The 24847-nt window shown below is 53.4% G+C and overlaps 1 protein-coding gene across 16 annotated transcripts in view; it reads right to left on the reverse strand.

The window, feature by feature from the left end:
• ANKS1A (ankyrin repeat and sterile alpha motif domain containing 1A) overlaps positions 1-24847 on the reverse strand; it is a 127639-nt gene that overhangs the window by 18093 nt on the left and 84699 nt on the right. For 7 of the 16 annotated variants that reach the window (XM_061349469.1, XM_061349467.1, XM_061349472.1 and 4 more), the window contains 11 exons: positions 9960-10058; positions 9446-9598; positions 8679-8786; positions 5861-6025; positions 5438-5563; positions 4650-4721; positions 4154-4240; positions 3679-3816; positions 3030-3200; positions 2471-2569; positions 1685-1782 (listed from right to left, as the gene is read on the reverse strand). In XM_061349469.1, the coding sequence (XP_061205453.1) occupies positions 1685-1782; positions 2471-2569; positions 3030-3200; positions 3679-3816; positions 4154-4240; positions 4650-4721; positions 5438-5563; positions 5861-6025; positions 8679-8786; positions 9446-9598; positions 9960-10058 (1316 nt within the window). Of the gene's footprint in view, positions 1-1494; positions 1783-2470; positions 2570-3029; positions 3201-3678; positions 3817-4153; positions 4241-4649; positions 4722-5437; positions 5564-5860; positions 6026-8678; positions 8787-9445; positions 9599-9959; positions 10059-24847 lie in introns of those variants that run through there. The other 9 variants (XM_061349474.1, XM_061349483.1, XM_061349478.1 and 6 more) reach the window with 6 other exon arrangements.

Raw genomic sequence — 24847 nt, forward strand, 5'->3', positions numbered from 1 at the left:
CCAGCTTTGCTTTGAGTCTGGAGTTTTGGACTTCACCTCTGAGGAGGGCGCTGGAGGGTTACTGCCATGTCGTGGAACAAGTCACAGAGCCTTTCACTGAAGGGTCTTCAAACTGCTCTGCAAACACAAGGAGCCTTCCACCCTTAGAGGGAAGCACATCCCCATCTCCTACACAGGGAAACTGACAGGTGCCATCGCTTGGACACAGCCACTCCGAGAGCAGCAGCAGGGGGTCAGGAATTGTGCCTCCCGGTGCTGTAGAGTCATCAACTCCTCCTCCTCCTCCTCTGTTTGAGCTCGGTGAGCTTTGCAAACACAAGTGAAGGAACCAAGGGCAGGCCACGGATGGCTCATAGGGGCTTTCACCACCGTAACAGCATCCCCAGACCCTGCTCTGCCCTGTGACAGTTGCTCTGCCATCCTATGCAAACGATTCCCAGTCATATTCTGGAATTAAAAACTGCTTCTACTGAGAAAGTAGCATTTCTACACAGAAATAGGGACATTTTCCCAGAGGAAAAACATATGCACTTGAGAAGCAGCCAGAAAAAGCAGAGGTGGCCACTGATGCAAGGGCCACTTCCGAGTGAAATCCTTGCTCTCAAGGGTGGAAGGTGACAGATGTTTCAAGATCCCTGCAGCCCTCACTGTGCAATGGTTTGTAGGCTGAAAACAAGCTTTGGGATCAGCAGCAGACTGATTTCAATTCCATTTCTCCCTTTGGCAAAAAAGTAAGTCTGCTCAACACCGCAGAGCTCCATCTGCTTGAGCAGCAGAGTGTCCAGCCCCTCCAACACCTTTCCTTCCCAGCACGGGCTAACAACATGTGCCTTTAAAAGCTTAACCTCTTTATAATCTGCAAAGTGAGAACTATGCCCATAGCGCTGAAGTTTGGCAAGTGTAAACAGGACTATGGGGGAAAAGAATCTTACAAGGGGTGAAATGCATGAAACCAGAACCCCAGCTCACTCGTGAGGGGGACAGAGCTCACAGTGGGAACGATCACTCCCAGCCCGAACCAATGCTCCCATCAGAGCAGGTTTTCTGCTTCAGGCTTCACGGGGAGAGACTGTGGGCAAGGGTCCCCGTGAGGCAACCTAGTGAAGGTGTGTTATCTGCAGACAGCATCACAGTGGTTAGTGTCGAGTCGAACGGCAGGTAAGAAGAGGGGTGAGTTCACTGAACAGTACGCAGCCGTGGCTCAGTCGGGAAGGAGAGGGTGCAGGAGGAGGGAGTGCACCGCAGAGACAAGAGGTCTCCATCAGTCCAAGGAGAAGAAGGTGAACTAGAAAAGAAAAGGCCTGGGGGGTGTCACATTGCCCCAGGGATTCACAGTGCCAGAGCGAGGGGAAAGACGTGACAACGGCCGGAGGCTTCCTGGCTCCAGAGCTCCGGCTCCCCAGCCTGCACCCCCTGCGCCTCCCGCCTCACGGATACCTATGAGCGTGTTACCCTTGTTTCCGAGTAAGGAGAATTCACAGTGTTCAGCAGTGATCGGGTACAAAAGCCGGTTTTAAGTCTACAGTCTCCTAAGTGCTGCTGCCATTGACGTAGTGCCTACGCGGGGCTCAGTGCGAGCAGCTGGAGGGAGAGGGGGTTTAGAGCGGACAGATCAGATCGCAAAGGCACGGTTAGACTGGGTGGACACGGGGTGTGTTTGCTTTAGAAGATAGTGGTCTCATACTTAGTGCTGAGGGTCCGCTTGGAGTCCTGTTTGGGGTCCACGACCCAGGAGACGCTGGCATGAGACTGGGAGTCTTGGTCCACTTCAGGGGGCTCCAGCTGGAGAGTAAGGAGAGAAAGGATGTGTCAGGTCACCCGTGAATCTGGGATTCAAAGCATGGAGGGGCTGCTGCTCTGCCTAACGCCCATCCCAAAACCACGCATGAGTGCAGGGAAGCAGCTCCCCACACACACCGGGTGCTGAATGTGAGCTAAAACGTGTCTAGCCACATCAGTCTCAACCCAGCACCTTGAGGGGACCTCCTGCGTTAGGCCTGCAAGCCCCTGTGACCATTAGTGACAGCTTCACTTCCTTTTACAAACAAGCATGAGAAATACAGAGTGCTATAAAGATGGCACTATAAGAAGCAAAATAAAAGAGGCAGAGGGAGAGGGGACACAGCTCTGGCAGGTGAACTCCCAAGTGATTTACTCTCTTGACCAAGCATGGCTCTTTCATCTTGTCCTCTTTAATCAGGATCCTACAGGAAGGTTAACAACACCAGAAAGAGCAACGCAGTTAGTTGAGAGCTGCCACTCTACATCAGCAGGGGAGGGTATGAGGACATGAGTGCTTTATCCCTGGGGTCATCTGAGCCCATGGCACGGCCCTGGAACGAGCAGGGAGGGAAGACAGCAGCGAGGCAGGACACGGGAGCACAGCAAGAGGCACGGGAAGCGGGCTGGGGGCAGCGGGGCTGGCCCAGGTGGGATCACAAGGGAAGGTGGCAGGAAGAAGGGTAAAGACCTTGGCTCCGGGACTAACAGACTGCAGCGGCAGGTAGGAGGGGCGGTGTGTTGTACACGTGTGACAGTAACAACAGCGGGTGTCGGGAGGGAGCGGCACCTGAGCGGGGGGAGCAAGCACAACACAGACAAAAGGAGACATTAAAGGAAGGCAAAGGCTTATGCAGCAGTCCCTGCTCCTCAGCAGCTCCAGTCCTGGATGGTTTTGGCTACCGGAGCACTCCCATACTGCAAACTGCAGGCTATCTGCTATGTACTGTGGCCCTGCTGGGTTTGCACAATGGAAGCTGTGCTGGATACAGCAGCGTACTTAGATCCCATCCCACCCAGGCTATTCCCACCTTGTCCTCATCCTACCAGGGGAAGCCCTAACACTGCAGCAGGACTGCTACCAGAGCCACAGACACTGCAACATCAGTGGTGCCTACAGCTATGGGTGTCCTATCTGCACCTAAAGGCACCCTGTCTGTGCCTGGGCTGCCCTCACCACCAAGGGGAAGGTTTAGGTGCGTGTTTAAGCCCAAGGGAAATCCCAGATCCCCCCGGCCAGGGGCACTCACTGCAGATTTCCTCATGCCGGCTCGCGGTTTAGGCACCGGTTTGGAAGATTTTGTTTCAATGGCTTCTCCTGCCCCAGCACCCAGGGGCTTTGCTCTCTGGGCTTGCAGGGCCAGCTGATAGGCCACCTCGAACGCCTGCCCCAGCGTGAGGATGATCTCGTAGGTCAGGTTCTTTGGAGAGAACACACAACACAGAGCGGTTGAGCAGCCGTTTGCATTGTAAAGAGAAAAAAGCCAAATCATCTCGTACAGCTGATTCTGCCCGAGAATAAAAGCAAGTTCTGCTCCCCTCATTCAGTGAATGAAAAGGCTGTTAAATCAGCCTGGTACACCCAACACAGCTGAGAGCGTATCAGGGCTTTGTATATTCCCCAGGAGGGGAAAACTCTCTTTATACTGGAGACCGCAGTAATGAAGCCACACAAATGTTCTGTTTGTCGACAGAGCTCCAAAGTAAAAGCATTTTGAGCCAGGACTTTGAAAGGCTTATTTTAGGTGAAAGAACCCCAGCTCTTTAGGTGAAAGAACTTTCTTTCTTTCACTCTTTAGGTGAAAGACCCAGGTCTGTGACTCGCCAACAAAGCTGAGTGATGAAACAAGGGGCCTGCAAAGGACTGCAGCACGCTGGGAGATGCAGTGACCCACTCACCACGTCCACGGTGCTGAAGACATGGCAGTAGTGGTGGCTGGTCTGCAGGTCCTTGGTGATGTAGGCGAAGGTGCAGAGATCCTCAGGGTCCTGAGCAGCGCAGGAGATGTTCCGGATCTCGTGCTCAGCAATGACATTCTGTCAGGGTCAACCATAAGCACTTCTCACCCTTCTGGGGATGGCAAATACACCCAGCAAACCACCCGCTGGCTGTGGCACACGAGTACTGGAGGCAGGGAGCAAAGCAGGTACTGGCAGAGGGGGAGGCTCCCAGCCAGATTCCCATGGCAGGAATCAATGGAAACACAGTCCACAAACAGCCAGTCTGCCAGGCCTTTGGCATTCAGGTAACACCACCACCTTGGTGCCCTCCCATAGCCCAGGGAGCTCCCTGAGCCAAGAAACGTGACCTCCATCCCCTGGGGCTGCAGGCCTTGCCTTTCCAGACACCAGCTTCAAGGCACCTGAAGCTCACCTTGTTTGAGGCATCGATGAATTTCACCCCTTTGTACGTGATGGACAGTATAATGGTCGGGATCTTCTTCATATGCTCTGTGGATTTCTTCAGAAACAAGAACATTCAAGTGACCAGTTGTGAATAAACGCTCTCTCCTTCGCCAGGGCCCCAGTCCATCCCAGAAACCCCAGGCCCCACAAAGGCAGGCTTTGGGGGTCCTGGACCAGGAGGAGGAAAGCCTGAAACGCACCCAGCACCCCTTTCCCCAGGGAAAACACCAGTTCTCCCACTGCACAGACCTTCCAGCTATGGGGAAGCGCTGGGGGGAGTTCAGCAGCAACAACAGCATAGCCTGTTACAGGTGCTCTGGGCCCCTGCTGTGCCCATGGGCAGGGTCTGGGGAGCCACAGCTTCACTGAGACCTCCCCATTTGGGGAGCCACAACTCCCTGAGATCTCCACATCACCCACCACAGGCTGTGAGGGAAGCCCCCCTGTACCCATGGCTGCCATACCCTCATCTTGGCACAGGCGTCCTGCGTAGACTCTGTCCCCCGGAGGTCTTTGATCAACATGGAGCCCAGGTACTGTTTGGAAGAGGGAGAGATGTTAAAGGCTTCAGGCAGGGAACCCTGCAACAGCCAAGGGAATGTCATGGCCCGCGAGCAGCCAGCAGCCATGGATCATAGAATCCCAGCCTGGTTTGGGTTGAAGCTCCTGAGCTCCAACCCCTGCCACGGGCAGGGACCCCTTCCACTGGAGCAGCTTGCTCCAAGCCCCTGTGTCCAACCTGGCCTTGAGCACTGCCAGGGATGGGGCAGCCACAGCTTCTCTGGGCACCCTGTGCCAGCGCCTCAGCACCCTCACAGGGAAGAGCTTCTGCCTTAGATCCAACCTGAACTTGCCCTGTTTCAGTCTGAACCCATCACCCCTTGTCCTGTCACTGCAGTCCCTGATGAAGAGTCCCTCTCCAGCATCCTTGTACCCCCCTTCAGACACTGGAAGCTGCTCTGAGGTCTCCCCACAGCTTCTCTTCTCCAGGCTGAACAGCCCCAGTGTTCTCAGCCTGGCTCCATCCAGGAGATGCTCCAGCTCCTGAGCATCCTCGTGGCCTCCTCTGGATTTGCTCCAACAGCTCCATGTCCTTCTTGTGTTGGGGACACCAGAACTGCACCCAGTGCTGCAAGTGGGGTCTCGTGAGATGATGGATGGGGAGGGACACGTCACTCAGGGAGGGGAGGAAGCACGACCTGACCCTGGAGCCTCCTCATGCTCAACAGCCCACGAGTCAAAAGACACTTACATTGGCCTCATACCCACAGGATTCGAAGATGAGCTTCTCTGGCTGGTGCTGCCAGTTCTGGACTGGGGCGTAGGGGGCAGCCAGACTGGGGGGGCGCAGGGTCAGCTTTGACTCCCGACGGTCCTCCTGCAGGGCAAGAAACATGATGTGAAGCCACAAGAGGTCCAGCTTGGGTTGAAACACATCTTGGGATGTTCTTGGGCTGGATGCAACTGGGGTTCAGAACGGCCATGGCCAAGTCCCACGCCCAAGCGGCTGGGAGGAGGCAGGATGCTGCCAGTGACAGTGCTGACTCTGGTGCCTGATGGACTCTGTCCCTGACCCCCTCCCTGGCCCCTGTGCATCATCCTGACTCCCCACTGGCTCCAGAGAGGGGGGGTCCTGCACAGAGGGACCCAAGGACACGCAGAAGCACCCGCTGACCTGTGCTTTGTAGCGCTCAGCTCTGGAGTAGGGAGCAGCCTCGGTGCCCCAGTCCTGCTGCCTCTTGCCGGTGTCCCCGGAGGGCAGCAGCAGATCAGCAGATCTGCCCGTGCAGGAGTCGCTCTGGCTCAGGGGGGACGACGCCTGGGACATCAGGTCCTGGCACTGAAACAAGCGCACACCACGAACCCCGGTCAGCCTGTGCATAGCCGAGACACTCCTCACCCCCTCAACGGTGCCAGGGCACAGTGAGCAGAGTTACGGGGTCAGCTCCTGCTCTGCAGGCTCCTGCCTCCCTGTCCTCCCATCCCACCACTTATTTGCCACACGATCCCCCTGGGTTTGCTCCCGGGTGGCTGTGCAGCCCCTTCTGCTGAGCACATCCCAGGAGAGACACTGAGCCCTGACCAGGGTGGTGACAGAGGAACAGGCCCCACTGAAGCACTAAGCAAGGCACTTGAAGCTGCTGCTGCTGCTGCTGAGCCACCCCAGGAGAACAGCCCTGGGAGCCCAGCAAGAGCCTGACCCAGATGCCCGACAGCCTGGCTCTTACTGCAGGCAAGATCCACCGCCTGGACGTGCCAACCAGCCCAGCAGACAAAGTGGGAAGCTCACAGCTGCAACACACATTAATCCTATTCAACAGCCTGGCTTAATTTGCCATTGACGTCCTTCCGCTCCCCAGCCAGAGCCAGGCTCCGGATCCCACCAGCTGGAGCACCAGGAAATGCTGTAAATGGCCCATTCTCTCCCGCAGCCTCCTTGTAGAGCACAGCAATCAGTGGAGGCTGCACTAAGGACTCCTCTCCGCCCCCCCAGACACCCCCCTGTGCCTGCAGGAGTGGATCCTCACTGCCTGCTGCCCAGCAGGGGTTCTGTAGCTGGAACAGGGCAGCAGGGTGAAGGTGCAGGGCTTGTACACAGCTCCTGAGCGCCCGTTCCCAGTGCAGTATCAGGGTAAATCCCCTCTTTTTTACACCAGAACCTCAGTTCCTATAAAATCCTCTGTAACAAGCAGGGCACCGCAGCTCAACTCACTTCAGCTCATTGAAAAGCTTTGGGAATCCAAAGCGAGAGGGAAGAGCTGTGCAACAGGGCAAGGACCACATGTTTGGGATGGGGAGCCTCCAATTCCTGCTCCAGGAAGCTAATCTGCAAGCACTGGGAGGAAGCAGGATGCTGTGCTCCCACTCCATGGCACACTGCCCTGCTCCTGAGGCCGCAGGTGAACTGCAAACTCAATGGGTTTGCCCAACTCCTCTCTCAAATGCCATTTTTCAGGAAGAACAGTGAATGAGGCAACCAACCAAGGGCCTGACATCCAAAGGCTGCCACTCCCGCAGCAAAAAACCATCATCCACAAATCACATCGTGTGCAGCAAGAGCTCGACAGAAGCCCAACCAGCCCAGGGAGAGGGATCTCAGACTCCCAGCCAGCACAGTCAAAACAGGACCCAGCTACATCCCATCCCAGCTGAGCCATGCCACATTACTCCCCATGGGAAGGCCACCTTACCTCTGGCCAGGGAACAAGGGGAAGAAAGCTCTGTTCAGTTCTCTGTTCAGTGCAGGCACCCACCTTGCATAGAGGCACCTGACCGAAGGAGCTGCCTAATGTTTCCCATGGGGAGGCAGCCAGAACCTGACCTGCAAGGGCTGAACATCACCTCCCATCTCTCATTTCTGAAAGGCAGGTTGGACAGGCCCTTGGGTGACATGGTCTAGTGGAAGGTGTCCCTGCCCATGGCAGGGGGTTGGGACTGGATGAGCTTAAGGTCCTTCCAACCCAAACCACTCTATGATTTCAATAGCAGGGTCACATCTGTGTGAGGATCTGCTGCCTGGGTCGCTGGAGTTGATGCAGGTGAAAAGCTGAACAGATACAACAGGCCACATCACTTCTTCCAGCACTGCTGTGTGCACACACTTGAGCTTTGTTTCACACACGAAGATGCAGTTTGACGTGCACAGAATAAAGCCAAGTGTGGGTAAACTGAACCACTCCCGCTAGAGCACAAGTGAACAAACAAACAGTGACATTTGCTGTTGTGGGGCAGGAACTGGACAGGACAAAATGAAAGCTGTTAGATCTGTTTTAACTCTGCCCAAGGGCTCCAGGTGCTGGGGCCAAGCCAGAGCCAGCCGGGCTGTTATTCCCCAAGTTATGCTTGCCCATGGAGTGGGAGTTCTGGGCTCTGCTGCTCCAGCAGCAGCCAAGGTGCATCCATGGGAACTGGTAACAGCAAACACCTCCTCCTCCACACAACCAGATGTGCAGTTGCCTCAATGCTTCAAGAACTTCCTTCCAAACCACCCAGTACCTGAGAACCAGGAGGAACCCAAGCTGCCAGGGCAGACTGATTACTTTTAATGAGAAACAAGCTCTTCAGATTTTATCCTTTCCTTCTTTTCCAAAGCAGTGCAGTTTTCAAAGATCACTCTCTATGCTTACTCTCAATCCTTGCCTTCAAAGGAGTTTTAACTTCAATACTGACATTGTAGTGGGTTCCCCCCTCCCCTTTTTATTGATTTTGCTAAGCAGAATTCCTGTGCATGAGAGCAGCAGAGGAAAGCTGAACATGGCTGAGCTCTGAGCCTCAATACCCAGCCAGGACCTGAGCTCCCAGTAAACATCCTCAGCACATCACTGAGTCCCCCCGGGGTGAGAGCTGCTGGTTAGAGAGGGAACAGTTATTCCCGACAGACCCAGGTGTAGCTCTGTGAAAGAAAGGGATGGAAGTGAAGGGCAGAGGGAAGGCCCCAGCCAGTGCTGAGCACGTCCTACAGGGGCCCAGCTGGGACACAAACACTGACTCACTCTCAGCTGCGAGAAGCGCGGTGGCTTTGCTGGTGGCTCCTCGTATGGTCTGTCTGCCAGGGAGGCGATGATCCGCTTCCGATGGCCCAGCAGGTTCACCTTCAGCACCTGGAGGGACAGCCTCACCGTCACTGGGGGTTTTCCTGCCCTGGCACAAGCAAAGCTTCCCCTCCCCGAGCTGTGCTGCTCCTGTTTAACACATCTGAGCTGTGCTGCCACTCAGCGGGACCTCAATAGGCTGGGGAACTGGGTAAGGAGAAACCTAGCGAGGTTCAACCAGGGCCAGTGCAGGGTTCTGTGCCTGGGGAGGAAGGACTCCAAGCACCAGCACAGGTCAGGGCTGACCTACTAAAGAGCAGCTCAGCTGAGAAGGACCCGGGCGTGCTGGTGGATGACAAGTTGACCATGAGCTGCAGTGTACCCTTGAGCCAGGAGGGACAAGAGGATCCTGGGGTGCCTCTGCTTGACCCTGGTGAGGCCACATCTGGAGCACTGTGTCCAGTTCTGGGCTCCTAACAGGACAAGAGAGCTACTGGAGAGGTCCAGTGGGGGGCACCAGGATGATCAGGGGTTTGGAGCATCTCCTTTATGAGAGACTGTGGGAGCTGGGCCTGGTTAGTCTGAAGGAGAGCAGGGGGTTGGACCAGATGATCTCCAGAGATCCCTTTCAACCTTAATGATTCTGGGATTCTGTGACTCACTGCAAGTCAGAGCCCCAGAGAGAACATGGGTAGGACCTCACAGCATGGCAGAAGGGTAACACTCACATTTACTATTTCAAGCTCCCAGAGGTTTTTCACAGTGTCAATAGAGCTGTAGCCACTCGAGAGGAAGGACTGGATGTAATCCTGCAGCCCCAAGGAGTCGAGCCATGCAGGAACTGAAGGCTGGCTGTTCCCATCACAGCCCAGGGGTTTCAACTGTAAAAGCACAAGATAGGGGTTAAAAGCTCCAGGGATTCCAAGGCATACAGCACCAATTAAAATCAGTTTAAAGGCCATCATCATCCCCACTAGAAGCTTTAAAGCAAAACAGTCACCCTATGAACAGGGAATGCACTTGGGATCAAGCCTGGCAGAAGGGGCAGCCACCCTCTCCCCTGCAGTCATCCCATCCACATAGCTTGGCAGATGAATATACTCTTCCTCCTCCTTGATATTCCCAAAACCCTTCCCACAACCCCTGAGATCCCTGGAGTTACAGGGACTGGCTTCTGCGTCCTCTGCTTCCACCCTTCTGGGCAATGCCCCCCCTGCTTCACGTGATGGAGTCAGCACTGACCTTCGGGAGGGAGCGAGCGGCCTGGAGCAGTTTCCGCCGGTGCTGTGGGTCACTGATCCCAATGTCCCGAAGGTCCTGGTCTTCCATGACATTGCAGCCCTGCAAGGACAGGAAGGGGTGACATGGGAGTGGAGGGCAACAGGAGACACATCAGGTGTGGGGGCAGAGATGGTGTGTTACAGCAGCCTCCTGTCCTCACCTACCAGTATGGCCCCAGAGCAGGAGGAGGAGGGTCCCAAGGACAGCAGCTCTGCCCCATGAACTGAGGGCTGACACGAGAGGGGCAGCAGCACAGACAGCATCCGTGGGGCAGAGCACTGCCATAACCTCCCTCCCCCCTGCAGCCTGCTCAGCGCATCCTCCTCCTCCTCCAGCCATCGCTCACAGCCACCTCCCTGTCTGATGCTTTAATCACCGCATAGCAAGCCCCAATTAAACCCCAGCTCCCCTCCACCCCTGCTGCCTGAGAAGTGCACTTGGCTCTGCCCAGGCTCCCTCCACAGCCACAGAGAAACCGGATTTTCTTCCATGAGATCTGGTAACCTGGCAGAGGTCAGATTTATCCTCCATTCCCTGGCAGGGGAGCAGCTCACCCCACTCTGGCAGTGAGTCACCACACGCTGCTCTGTTTAAGCCCATTTTTTGCCCCCTTTTCTCCTGCAGAGCAGCAGCAGAATCAAGCAGAGCACACTGATTTACCCCCCCTTAAGATCTTCCATCACAACCTGCTTCCCAGCCCCTCGTACCTGGGGAGAGCTCAGTGGGGAGCGCGGGCATGTCTCCCCATGGCTGCAAGAGCTGTTTGACAGAGGCTTCAGCTTGAGCCCAGAGCCCTCTCCCCAGCCCTGCCTCCCCCTGCTCCCAGGAGAGCCCCAGCTGAAGGTCTGAGCTGACAGAGCTCCGTGTTCCACATTCGGGTTTTGTAAGAGAAAGCTAATTAAAACTGGCCAAGGGGCAATGTGCTGCTGCAGGGGGATGCACGCTGCGGAACAGAGCGGCCCCGGCTGCAGGAGGGAAAGGAGAGGGGAAGATTGCCAAGGGTCCTCTGTAACGGGCAGCAAATGTTCTGTATTCCACCTTTGGGTAGTTTCTGTAGTGTTTCAGCTATGCACTGCCTGCTGGAAATACACACACTGCATAGCACACACTGCCTGCTGTAAATACACACACTGCATAGCACACACTGCCTGCTGTAAATACACACACTGCATAGCACACACTGCCTGCTGTAAATACACACACTGCATAGCACACACTGCCTGCTGGAAATACACACACTGCATAGCACACACTGCCTGCTGTAAATACACACACTGCATAGCACACACTGCCTGCTGGAAATACACACACTGCATAGCACACACTGCCTGCTGTAAATACACACATGCATAGCACACACTGCCTGCTGTAAATACACACACTGCATAGCACACACTGCCTGCTGTAAATACACACACTGCATAGCACACACTGCCTGCTGGAAATACACACACTGCATAGCACACACTGCCTGCTGTAAATACACACACTGCATAGCACACACTGCCTGCTGGAAATACACACACTGCATAGCACACACTGCCTGCTGTAAATACACACACTGCATAGCACACACTGCCTGCTGGAAATACACACACTGCATAGCACACACTGCCTGCTGTAAATACACACACTGCATAGCACACACTGCCTGCTGGAAATACATGCATAGCACACACTGCCTGTGTAAATACACACACTGCATAGCACACACTGCCTGTGTAAATACACACACTGCATAGCACACACTGCCTGCTGGAACACACTGCATAGCACACACTGCCTGCTGTAAATACACACACTGCATAGCACACACTGCCTGCTGGAAATACACACACTGCATATCTGTAAATACACACACTGCATAGCACACACTGCCTGCTGGAAATACACACACTGCATAGCACACACTGCCTGCTGTAAATACACACACTGCATAGCACACACTGCCTGCTGGAAATACACACACTGCATAGCACACACTGCCTGCTGTAAATACACACACTGCATAGCACACACTGCCTGCTGGAAATACACACACTGCATAGCACACACTGCCTGCTGTAAATACACACACTGCATAGCACACACTGCCTGCTGTAAATACACACACTGCATAGCACACACTGCCTGCTGGAATACACACACTGCATAGCACACACTGCCTGCTGGAAATACACACACTGCATAGCACACACTGCCTGCTGGAAATACACACACTGCATAGCACACACTGCCTGCTGTAAATACACACACTGCATAGCACACACTGCCTGCTGGAAATACACACACTGCATAGCACACACTGCCTGCTGTAAATACACACACTGCATAGCACACACTGCCTGCTGTAAATACACACACTGCATAGCACACACTGCCTGCTGTAAATACACACACTGCATAGCACACACTGCCTGCTGTAAATACACACACTGCATAGCACACACTGCCTGCTGGAAATACACACACTGCATAGCACACACTGCCTGCTGGAAATACACACACTGCATAGCACACACTGCCTGCTGGAAATACACACACTGCATAGCACACACTGCCTGCTGGAAATACACACACTGCATAGCACACACTGCCTGCTGTAAATACACACACTGCATAGCACACACTGCCTGCTGAAATACACACACTGCATAGCACACACTGCCTGCTGAAACACACACTGCATAGCACACACTGCCTGCTGGAAATACACACACTGCATAGCACACACTGCCTGCTGTAAATACACACACTGCATAGCACACACTGCCTGCTGGAAATACACACACTGCATAGCACACACTGCCTGCTGTAAATACACACACTGCATAGCACACACTGCCTGCTGGAAATACACACACTGCATAGCACACACTGCCTGCTGGAAATACACACACTGCATAGCACACACTGCCTGCTGTAAATACACACACTGCATAGCACACACTGCCTGCTGGAAATACACACACTGCATAGCACACACTGCCTGCTGGAAATACACACACTGCATAGCACACACTGCCTGCTGGAAATACACACACTGCATAGCACACACTGCCTGCTGTAAATACACACACTGCATAGCACACACTGCCTGCTGGAAATACACACACTGCATAGCACACACTGCCTGCTGGAAATACACACACTGCATAGCACACACTGCCTGCTGGAAATACACACACTGCATAGCACACACTGCCTGCTGGAAATACACACACTGCATAGCACACACTGCCTGCTGGAAATACACACACTGCATAGCACACACTGCCTGCTGGAAATACACACACTGCATAGCACACACTGCCTGCTGTAAATACACACACTGCATAGCACACACTGCCTGCTGGAAATACACACACTGCATAGAACAGAATCATACAACAGTTAGGGTTGGAAAGGACCTTAAGATCATCTAGTTCCACCCCCCCTGCCATACACTACCTGCTTTAAATACCACAGCCAAACCCGAAAGCAGTGGAACCCACCGGGAAGTGGCAGAGGAGGAGGAACAGCCCTTCCCTCTGCCCCCTCCCTCTCAGGTGCCCCCGGACAAGCACCCGGGGCAGTCCTTTGGGGCTGGCTTGAAGAGAGTCACTGGGTGCATTTCACAGAGCCAGGCCTGCAGCCAAGTGGTGCCATGCTCATGGAACCCCAGAATCATTCAGGTTGGAAGGGACCTCTGCAGATCATCCGGTGCAACCCCTGCATTGGCACGGGGCCACACTGCCTGTCTTGCACCCCACATCCTGCAGGCAAGGCCATGTGAAACCCCTGGGTCTCAGCCCGGGGGCAGTGCTGCCCACAGAGCCCTCTATAAGGATGTCACCATGTCACACAAGCTGTTCTATGCACCTGGTAAATTACAAAGAAATTAAAACCTAATTTTAAAGGCATTTTGTTGGTTTAGGCTTTGAGGGTGCCCGTTTGGTGCAAGAGCAGCACCAGGCTCCAGAGCATCAAGAGCAATGCAGTGTAAGGAGGCTGCTGCTGCCAGCAGCAGTGATCGCTCCAGCTTGTTGGCAGCAGCATCCCACCACAACAAATTAGAACATCCCTCCCCTTTCTTGCTCACAGATTTTAAGCTACAGAGCGACATTTAAATGTGGATTCCTGTAACAGCGGGGGATTGTGTGCTCAGCTCAGGGGAAGAGGGAAGGGATTAAAGGCAGCTTAACTCCCTGCATGCACCTTACCTTGCACGAGCGTTTCTGCATGAAGGTCCCTGGGAAGCAGAGTATGTGCAAGGAATTCATCTCCTAAAGGGAGAGAGCTTTTAAAGGGCTCTTTTAAACGGTCAGGAGGGGACTAGAGCAAGTGATGCGATTTCTCCTGTAAGCCTGGCGAGCAAAGCACTACTGCCCTGCCTGCAAAGGCAAGCACAGGAAGGGACTGAGCGACTGAAGCCCTTGCAGCAGGTTAATGTCACACCTTGGGTACCTGAAACCTGCTGCTCCCAACGCCTCAGCCCACCCTGCTCCCCCAGCCTGCCCCATCTGGGTGCTCTGGTGCTTAAGGCCTCTGTTAGGAGATGGTGGCAGGAGGCACAGGAGCTGCAGGAGGATGTGAGCAAGGGCACAGCTCACAGCAAACCCTTCACACCCCAGCCCGTAGAGCAGGGACGGGTGGCAGCCAAATGAGCTGTGGCAGTGGTGATGTGTAATTGTCCTGTATAAAAATTAAACAAGCTTGCTGATCCTATTTAATTTTAATCACGCTCATTCTCCAATGTTGAGCCTTTCTGGTGCTAATCCACTTTAGCACAGCCACGTTCCAAGCTGGCGCTCTCCAGGAAGCCTGGTTTACGCTGATACAGTGCCAGGCCCAAGGCAATAGGTGTTCTCCCACTTTCGGCATCTCAAATTCAAGGAAAATGGCTTGCTATGGAGCGAGGATCCAAGCTGGTTAAATGCTGTAAAGCCTTCAGCTTTCTTCAACACTCCTTACTTTTATGTGTCACATTAAATTCCCTCAGTGCCAGTCTCATTCTCAGGGTACTTAACAAGGATAGACAGAGCATAGTTCCGAATAAATCATCACAGCCTACAGAGCATGAGCCTCTGCTTAGAGAAACAACCTTTAAACCCATCCAGGTTTATCTCCTATGGAAAAGAAAATAATCTGCCACTAAACCACATAAACACAAACACACCGGAGATCTTTTAACCTCTGCCAACCCCACAGATGAGCTCTTTAAACCAGACTTTAAACCTGTTTGCATTTCACAGACAAAAGCCAAGGGGCAGAGATGCTCTGCCTGGGCCACGGCTGCCCCTTGCCTCTGAGCCGTGCTCCTCTGGCACAGCCATGGCCTCAGGTTTAGGCACTGCCCCTGCAGAACCACCTCTGCTCAACCAGCAATGGCTGGGGGCAAGGGGGGTTCTCAGCCATGGTGACCCAGCTGGGGTCCTTCCCTGCCTCTCCTGCCCATGAACTAAAGCACCAGAGGTTTCACCCCGACAGGAGGAAGAGCTCTTCCCCACTGAGGGTGCAGAGCACTGGGGCAGGCTGCAGGCGGTTGTGGAGTCTCCCTCCCTGGGGACGTTCAAACCCACCATGGGCACGTTCCTGTGTGCCCTGCTCGGGGTGGCCTTGCCTTGGCAGGGTTGCACTGGATGGTCTGCAGAGGGCCCTTCCAACCCTAGGGACTCTGGAATCTCACCTGCATTCAGCCCCATCCTTCCTGACCTCTGCATCACCAGCTCGCACCGGGCACCGGGCTCCTGAAGGTTCTCAGGTCTGCCCCTGATCCAAGCAAGAGCCGTTTCTCCGCCGTGCCACAGATGGGACAACCACAGGCACGTCCAGCAGCTCATGGAGGGAAAGGGAGCGAGGCGATCACCACCCCGATGAAACAAAGCCTCTGGTTACAAAGGGCTGCTCAGAGGGAGGTGGCCTTGACACGGCTGCAGACCTGCAGCAGACCCGGCACCAAACCAGGTCAAAAGCTGCCAGCCCCAAGTCCTGTGGGGGGTTCGAGCGGTCCTGGCCCCGCTCCGGGCCCTCTGAGGACGGGATCAGCGAAGGCCCGAGGGGGGGAGCAGAAAGCTCTCAGGGCCGAGCCCTGCTGTGAGCTCCGTGCTCCTGCAGCAGCCTCAGAAATGTCAGTCAGGACCAGAGAGGCTTCCCAAAGATGCACCCCAGGCTTTATTCATTGTGACAACTGCGTTTTACCTCGTGCCCCCCTCTGCTATGGGGCTGAGCAGGGTGATCGCAGCTCAGGCTGCACCAGGCCAAAGTTCTTGATTCCCTCCACGCTGGGGAGTGGGGAAGATCGGAACCCCCAGTTCCCCCCAGCACCTCCCCATCACAGAACCACAGAACCAACCAGCTCAGAAAAGCCCTTTAATCCCATCCAGTCCAACCCTTACCCCAGCACTGCCAAGGCCACCCCTAACCCATGGCACTGAGGCCTCGTCTCCACGCTGTGTGAACACTTGCAGGGACGGTGCCTGCAGCCCTGCCCTGGGCAGCCTGTTCCAATGCCTGAGCACCCTCTGGGGCAGGAATTGTTCCTCAGCTCCATCTAAACCTGCCCTGCTGCAGCTTCACCTACACAAGGGTAAATGCACACCCAGATGAGCCCTCTTCCACTCCCACTGGCAACCCAAAGAGCCTGAACCATCAGCCCAGCTGCAGGCATCTGAACCCGGGGAAGGTGAATCCCCCTCTCCAGGCCGGCAGAGACCGGCTTCCAGACAGCCTGGAGGTCCCCCCTCTTCCTCAGAGCTGAACAGAGCTCTCTGTGGAAAGGCCCAAACACACACGAGCACGAGGGGCACCTCTGAACCCCATCTGTGCCCTCTGCATCGCCCTGACACAGGGCACTGCTCTGCCAGTGACCCGTGCCCACGGCTGGGCTGCCCCAGAGGATGCTGGCGCAGCCGACCCGCCTGCAGAAAGGCTTTTAGAGACAGGGTCGCTTTAGTCATGCTTCACATCTTGCTCTGTAATTAAACAGCCTGGAAGGCTCCAGGTTTCTCATTAAAGGCACAAACAGCACAGTCAGAGGGTACACTGTGGGAAGGCAGCGTCCCCTCCTGATAGTTTGGTGACCCCGAAGGCAAGCGTGCCAAAAGCAGAGCTGCTGCAACCTGCCAGCATCCCTCCACCAGCAGGACGCTCTGCAGGCACTTAACTACCCAATTTTCAGAGGCTGGTTCTCACACAGAGCCTGGCTCCAGGCCATCCTCTCCTTCCAGCCAAGGAAGGGCCCCAGGCAAAGGAAGTGTCATATAGGACGTGTGGTCTTGTCCAGCCAGCAATGCAGCCGAATGAGCCCTGACTGCAGCACTAAGCTCAGGCTAACACAAGTGCTGCCTCTGTTACTAAACCCTGTATTAAAGACAAGCAATGGACTGCAGGGAAGTCGGGGACCAGAATGTGTTTGCTATTAAAAACAACAGATGCAAAACCCAAACACAGCTTTTCCAGACTACAAAGGCTCCTGAAAACATCTACAGCAGAGCGCCTTCAGCTGCATGAGCCAAACCATCCAGCTTTTCTTACATTAATGCATACAAAGCTCTTTTTCCCTTCAGTACATTCAAGACAATTTGCATCTTATCAAGGATTTTGCTGCCACTGCTATTGCTTTACTTTTGGCAACCAAATGCCTGGATGTGGGAGATGGGAGATGCATCCAGCTTACCACAGACCCAGCCTACAGAGACAATACGCAGCAAGTCTGCAGAGATGCACCTTCCTCAGCCTCAACACCACTTCAATTTCCCCTTTTCAGGCAGAATAAAAAAGGATCAAGAAGCCTCATGCTGGTCATCTTGGGCGCAGCCAGCTGCAGCCTTCAGGAGCTCAGTGCAAGCAGGCAGCTCAGGGGTTGCCATCCCGAAGACAGCAGCTCAATGGCGTGCCCAGCAAGGGGATTTGGTGAGTCCTGCATGGCTCTGCTTGCTCCTGCTGCCAGACTTGTAAAAATCCACTGCACTTCACAGCCCTGCAGCCCCGGGCAGCATCCCAAGGGTAAGGTAAGGCAGGAAAATTCAGACAGATGAGCTGCAGCAAAGGTATTCCCAGGAGCGGAACAAGGCACTGCAGCCAGCATCGAGCTCCCTGTCCCCAGCTCTATCAGTAGTTACTGACAAAGAATCTCCTTCCCTGCAGGGCTTGGAGGTTGCACATTTGGCCTAATCCAGCTCCTCTGTATGTCCAAACCCATCTGAGCAGGGTACAGGGAGGCGCCCACCAGCCTCAAGCTGCTGACTGCACAAGGGGCTGGATGGAGCTGTGCTTGGAGTAAAGCCCTGCTAATGTGTTCTGCTCCACAGGACAAGAACAGCTAATGCCTCAGTTAATGGACTAACTTATAAGCTTAACCTAGAAACAAGTTTGTGCTCTGTCTATCCGTGTGATTTGGACTTGTGGGCTTTTCACTTGAGACCCCACTGATAGCTCAGAGCTTTTAGAGACCACCAAAAGCTGAAAGCTCCCACACCAGAGCCTCGATTACAGTGCTGAGTACCCACAGCTCCATGAGCCATCCATCCCTGGCTGCTCACCTCCACCAACAAACCTGCACCAGGGGCTTATTTATCTCAGAGCAGGCTCATGACCCCAAAGCTGGGTCCTGCACACCGCAGGGGTCACACAAATACGTATTTGCAATTGGCCTCATGACCCATGGGGTTTTGTGTTGTCCATTAATGCCGTCCATAGAGCAGTAGGAACAAGCGGAAAAGCAGGATTTGTTTAGCTAAGGGCATGACAATGAAGTCCCACGGGTTGTGGAAAAGGTTCATAGACAAAACCCTGCAATAAATCCCAGATTAGCACACAGCCTCTTCATTTCTGGTCCATTTTCTCCCCCATGCAGCCTGGCAGCAAGACAACGGCAGCGGAGGGTATCGGTCATGCTTGTCAAGTTCATGCAATTTTATTGAGAGGAAGAAACTAACAGCTGCTTTAATGGCTTCTTGAATGGTTATTGGGCCCGCAGCTACTAAGGAATCAAATGTGAGCATCCAGATCTGGTCCACCCACTTGGCTCCTCCAAATCCACTCCAAACTGGCTGCTTCCCGTGCAGTCCATTTCCATCATTGGGGGAGCTGCAGCGCAGCTCGGCTGCCTTCTCCCGGCAGAGCAGCCGGAATGCTCCCTCAAACCCCGGATCATTGCATGTCTCTGCTCTCCCTGCTCCCTTTCATGGAAATCCCAATCCCCATAACCACGGTGGACAAAGCACAGACCTCATGAACCACTCAAGCAGCGTCTGAAACCCGCTGGAGAACTATCACAACAATTCACTTCATTGTATGAATCGATTCCCACTCAGAAGCTAAGCAGAAGCCCTCACACAAGGGGCCAATTCCACCCTTATGTGGTGTCCATCCAGGGCACAATCTACAAAGGGGCTCACCTGGGTCTGTACTAAAATAGTCTCCAACAGCTGTTATCACACCAAGTTTTGTCTTCATTTCACAGAACCCCAGACTGGTTTGGGTTGAAGGGACCTTAAAGCTCCTCCAGTTCCAACCCCTGCCAGGGCAGGGACCCCTTCCACTGGAGCAGCTTGCTCCAAGCCCCTGTGTCCAACCTGGTCTTGAGCACTGCCAGGGATGGGGCAGTCACAGTTTCTCTGGGCACCCTGTGCCAGTGCCTCAGCACCCTCACAGAGAATAAGTTGTGCCTAAGACCTCACCTGAACTTCCCCTGTTTCAGTTTGAACCCATCACCCCTTGTCCTGTCACTACAGTCCCTGATGAAGAGTCCCTCTCCAGCATCCTTGTACCCCCCTTCAGACACTGGAAGCTGCTCTGAGGTCTCCACACAGCTTCTCTTCCCCAGGCTGAACAGCCCCAGTGCTCTCAGCCTGGCTCCATACAGGAGCTGCTCCAGCCCCTGAGCATCCTCGTGGCCTCCTCTGGACTTGCTCCAACAGCTCCATGTCCTTCTTATGTTGTGGACACCAGAACTGCACCCAGTGCTGCAAGTGGGGTCTCATGAGAGCAGAGCAGAGGGGCAGGATCACCTCCTTCAACCTGCTGCTCACACAAGGGGATGCAGCTCCCTGTCTGGGATCTGACAGAGGTCACTGCTCTTCACAGATCATTACCGAGTGCAAAACACTACTGAATATGTCAGTTAAATTTCCCCAGATGACCACTGTAAAATGACAAGTTTTATATGAAGACAGAGCAAAGCTCAGGGGCACAGGCATGCTCAGAGCATGCTGAAAGCCTGCTTGCTGCCCAGGGGCCCCGCATCTGTGAGCCAAGCTGGGTAGTTCTGAAGTGAACCGTGCAAAGCAGAGCCAGAACTCACTGAGGCCACCAGGAGATGCCCTGTGCTCCAGCATGACAGGTATGGGATGAGAATGAAGCTTGCACAGATGTCAGCCAGCACCATGGGGGTTTGCAGGGTGAAGGTGACAGCTCCGTCCACATCCTGTCCTTTGACATGAGGGTTGTCCTGGGCCCCAGCCAGGCACAGCCCACTGAGCTGCCCTCCAGCTCTGCTCAAACACCAATCCAGCTCCTCAGCTCCATGCTTTCATCATCCATTTGCTTGGCCACACACATGGAAGAGAGGAAAAAGGCTCTTTCATAACAAAACACTGCAGGTTAACCTAACAGTGCTGAATTACATTTGATCAAACTAAAGCCAGGACTCTAAATTATTTGTGCACACCCTGTTATTCCAATGCCATCATATTTTTACCACTTCTGCCCAATTATTATGAACAACAGAAAAAAAGCAAGCCAGAGGAGCCCACGGCACTACATGAGGAGAACAGATTTCCCTTTCTGATGCTGTCTCATTGAATCAGCATTAGCTGCTTTCCACACACTCCATGGGCTTCAACAAGAAAATTAAAAGGCACCATTAAAGAGGCTGAGGTTCTCTTTTACCTGCTCATTTATGAATCAAAGTATCTCTGGACTGATTAAAAAGTTCAGCTACAGAATAATGGCACAACTGCCAGAGCATGTGAGGTTTGCCCTTCTCAAATGCCAGCCTGAACAGTAGTTGTCTGGGGTAGCAGCAACCATTCAGCCCTCCCAGGGAAAGGAAAAGCTTTTGCAAGCATCTCAGACACGTTTATGGGATCTGTGGGATCACAAAAATACTGTAGTGAGGGTGCAGGTAATGGTATTTCCTTCCCCATTTCTTAATTCCACCAAGAATTACTGCAATTCCTTCTTATTACAACAACGCCCCAGCACAGCAGAGCCCAGCTTGGCCTCTCCCATGGATCACTCCCATGTTTGCTGCAGGGCACCAGGGTGCACCTCACGGTGCAAAACCAGCTTCCCATGGTCTTCCCAAAGGGAACAACTGCTGCAGATGCACTGGTGATCACAGGGGACACGACAGGACCAAGTCTAGGAGCAGCAGAACTCCTCTTGCTCCACATTCCTGTGACACGTTGGAGCTACCCTAGCTCATTTCCAGTCAGGCTCAACTCCATGTATAGAGCATCTTTCTGAATGGCACTGCTCACTCACTCCTACATTTGGGTGATCTGACCTTTCCCTTCCTCCTTTGGTGCAGGAAGAGGCAATGGGTCTCCAGAAACCCCCAGCTGCACTCTCCACGTGGGAGGCAGCAGTGCTGGCTCCTCCTGGGTGGTGGAGTATTGGTTCATTAGTCCTGTTAACAGTTGGCAAGCAATTCTGCTGAGGATTTAGTTCTACTTGCAAAGCTGTACTATTGCTAAGTCAAGGGCAGCACAGCCAACGCCAGTAATACTCAGCTACCAGCTTCAATTCAGTCCTATTTACTCATTGCACAAATAAACCTTTCCCCTCTAATGAAAGAATTCCAGTAGGCTGCGAAGCAGAGAAGGAGAATTTGAAGCACCGTTTCCACTTTAGTCTGTTTTAATCCCCAGCTGGCTGAACAGACTGCTTTCTGAATTAAAGCCTCATATTAGAAGCAGAAGCTGAGTGTCACAGCCTGATTGCCCCGAGCCAGCAATGCTGGCACTGAAGGTCACTCAGTGGCAAGGGAGGATGAGCCAAGGAAGCTGCTCCCTTGGACCACAGGGTGAGTGCTGGGGAACAACAGCAAGAAAACCACAGAAAGCCTCTTTCCTTCCTAGCATTGCCCAGAAACACAATAAAACTGCTGTAATCAAATTAAAGAGAATGTAAGAATTATTCCAAATGCTAACACCTGCAAATTGGGCCACATTTCTGTGCCCGGAGAGAGACTCAAGTCTTGAATAGCCTGTTTCTTCCCTCAACCAAGCCAAACTATTGCACAAGCTGCAATAAATGGCCATCAGTCCCTTCCCAGAAACACGTCCATTGGCAAATAGGCTTTAAGGTCACATCAAACGGATGTTTAAATAATCCTGCTACCTTGTGTTAGCAGTATCCACCCCTGAGTGAAGTCAATGCTTGATCAACACCGTGTCACACACACAGTATCACAGTATGTTAGAGATTGGAAGGGACCTCAAAAAATCATCCAGTCCAATCCCCCTGCTGGAGCAGGAACACCTAGATAAGGTTACACAGGAACGTGTCCAGGCGGGTTTTGAATGTCTCCAGAGGAGACTCCACAGCCTCCCTGGGCAGCCTGGTCCAGTGTTCCGTCACCCTCACTGAGAAGAAGTTTCTTCTCAGGTTTAAGTGGAACCTCTTGTGTTCCAGTTTGTACCCATTGCCCCTTGTCCTATCATTGTTTGCCACTGAGAAGAGCCTGGCTCCATCCTCGTGACACTCCCCCTTTATATATTTATATACACTAAGAAGGTCCTCTGCACTAGTCATAAACGATCTTGGTTCTGTATTGGACTGTGAAACCGGTCAGTGTCACCAAGATGCTCTCGCGTGCCACGTCCAGAGCTGCAGCACTTGGGTTTGTCCTGCACACTTCACAGGAACCTGACACCATGGAAACACTGAGGAAATTCTGCTTTCAGTGCTGGAAGAAAGCAACACATCAATGAGGCCAGTGCTGAAACAGCCTGTCCACAGCATCTCACCCCAGCTCCGGTTCCTGAATCACCCAATGGTTGTGTCAGCCATTGCATTTATGCATTTTCACCTGTGATTCCCTTCTCCTTACCATGATTGTATCAACTTGTTCTTCCCTCATAACCAATTCACAAGCTCTCAAAAATCCCTGCAAGTTCCAAAAGTGAGAATATTCCCAACGAGCCCCAACACTGCTCAGAACAAATGGGTAAGACAAGTAATACTCTTCTTTGTCCTGAACTCCCCCAAAAGAGAAACAGCTCTGGCAGAAACACACGTCACTGTGCTGCAGTCACCACTCTCGTACCAAAGCAGACCTGAACTGCAATAGTTTGCTGACAACTGAAGTGCTGTCTCACAAGCTTGTGCGCAAAGGGTCCTGCTGGAGCACGAGGCCTCCAGCTACACCCCTATGCAGAGCTGGAATTCCCAAAAGCAGAGAAGCCTCAGCCTGACATTCACAGCCCACCCCAGCCATCTGCTAAAATACACTTCTCCCTTCTCCTTTTACAGGAAAACCTGTAAAATGCTCATGGCTCACACTGTGGCCTGCATTTCCAAGCCTGCCTCTTCACGTAGACCTATAGAAACTGCACTTTCAATGCTGCCTGTCGAAGTGCAGGAGCAGACCCTGACAAGGGAGCAGGATTATTGCCCCAGCCCTGCTCAGCGCTTCTCCGCAGTGCTGCGGGAGATGCAGCCAGCACCAGCCAGACGCATGTCCAGAGAGCACAGCTGATCCCTGGATTGCTGAAAAATAGGGAATTAATATTATTGGAAACAATGCATGTTTCTGCCTTCCTACATTAACATCTAGTTAAAGAAGCCCAATGCATTTCATTGAATCATAGAATGGTTCATGTTGGAAGGGACCTTAAAGATCCAGCTCCAACCCCTGCCTCGGGCAGGGACCCCTTCCACTGGAGCAGCTTGCTCCAAGCCCCTGTGTCCAACCTGGCCTTGAGCACTGCCAGGGATGGGGCAGCCACAGCTTCTCTGGGCACCCTGTGCCAGCGCCTCAGCACCCTCACAGGGAAGAGCTTCTGCCTAAGAGCTCAGCTCAGTCTCCCCTCGGGCAGGTTCAAGCCATTCCCCTTGGCCTGTCCCTACAGGCCCTTGTCCCAAGCCCCTCTCCAGGTTCCCTGCAGCCCCTTTAGGCACTGGAGCTGCTCTAAGGTCTCCCCTTCAGGAGCCTTCTCTTCTCCAGGCTGCCCCAGCCCAGCTCTCTCAGCCTGGCTCCAGAGCAGAGCTGCTCCAGCCCTCGCAGCATCTCCATGGCCTCCTCTGGCCTTGCTCCAACAGCTCCACGTCCCTTTCCAACCTCACCTTACCATACTGCACATTCATGACTCATTTCCTAAAGGAAATTTCCTAAAGGAAATGAGTCTGGGGTGAAAAGGCTTTTGTAATACAGGGCACAAATTAACACAAGAGCCAACTGAAAACATGCAGGGAATCTGGAATTCTTGAAAGCAGACCTGGCTGAGCACAGGCTGTAAGAGCACCAAAAAGCACCAGCCAAGCTCTGTACCACCCATTTTTTATCTCCTCCTCAACTCTGTACCACCTGCTGGGTAACCAGTACAGTTTAAACATCTACAAGCGCCCTCAACATGTCTGTGCCAGCAAACACCAGATTTCACCCAGTTACCACTGTGGTTACAGGTTGTGCTCTTTATTAGACTCTTTTCTTAATCCTACTTTTAGTAACTACCTGCTGCAGGCTGAGTATTCTTCAGAAGTGTAATAAAGAGCTCTTCTTCCAGGACACTGTCCCTGCTTTACAGCTGTACTATCACTACACATCAGCTTCCTCTTGCAATGCTTTTCTTGTCTACCCACTGGACAAACTGCTTGTTTGCCCACAGACGGGCACCTTGGGGACTCTGGAAGCCACAGGA

Source organism: Neopsephotus bourkii, unplaced genomic scaffold (assembly GCF_033783945.1).
Source record: "Neopsephotus bourkii isolate Nb327-2 ecotype Australia unplaced genomic scaffold, CSIRO-AGI_Nbou_v1 NB_414, whole genome shotgun sequence".
NCBI lineage: Eukaryota > Metazoa > Chordata > Aves > Psittaciformes > Psittacidae > Neopsephotus > Neopsephotus bourkii.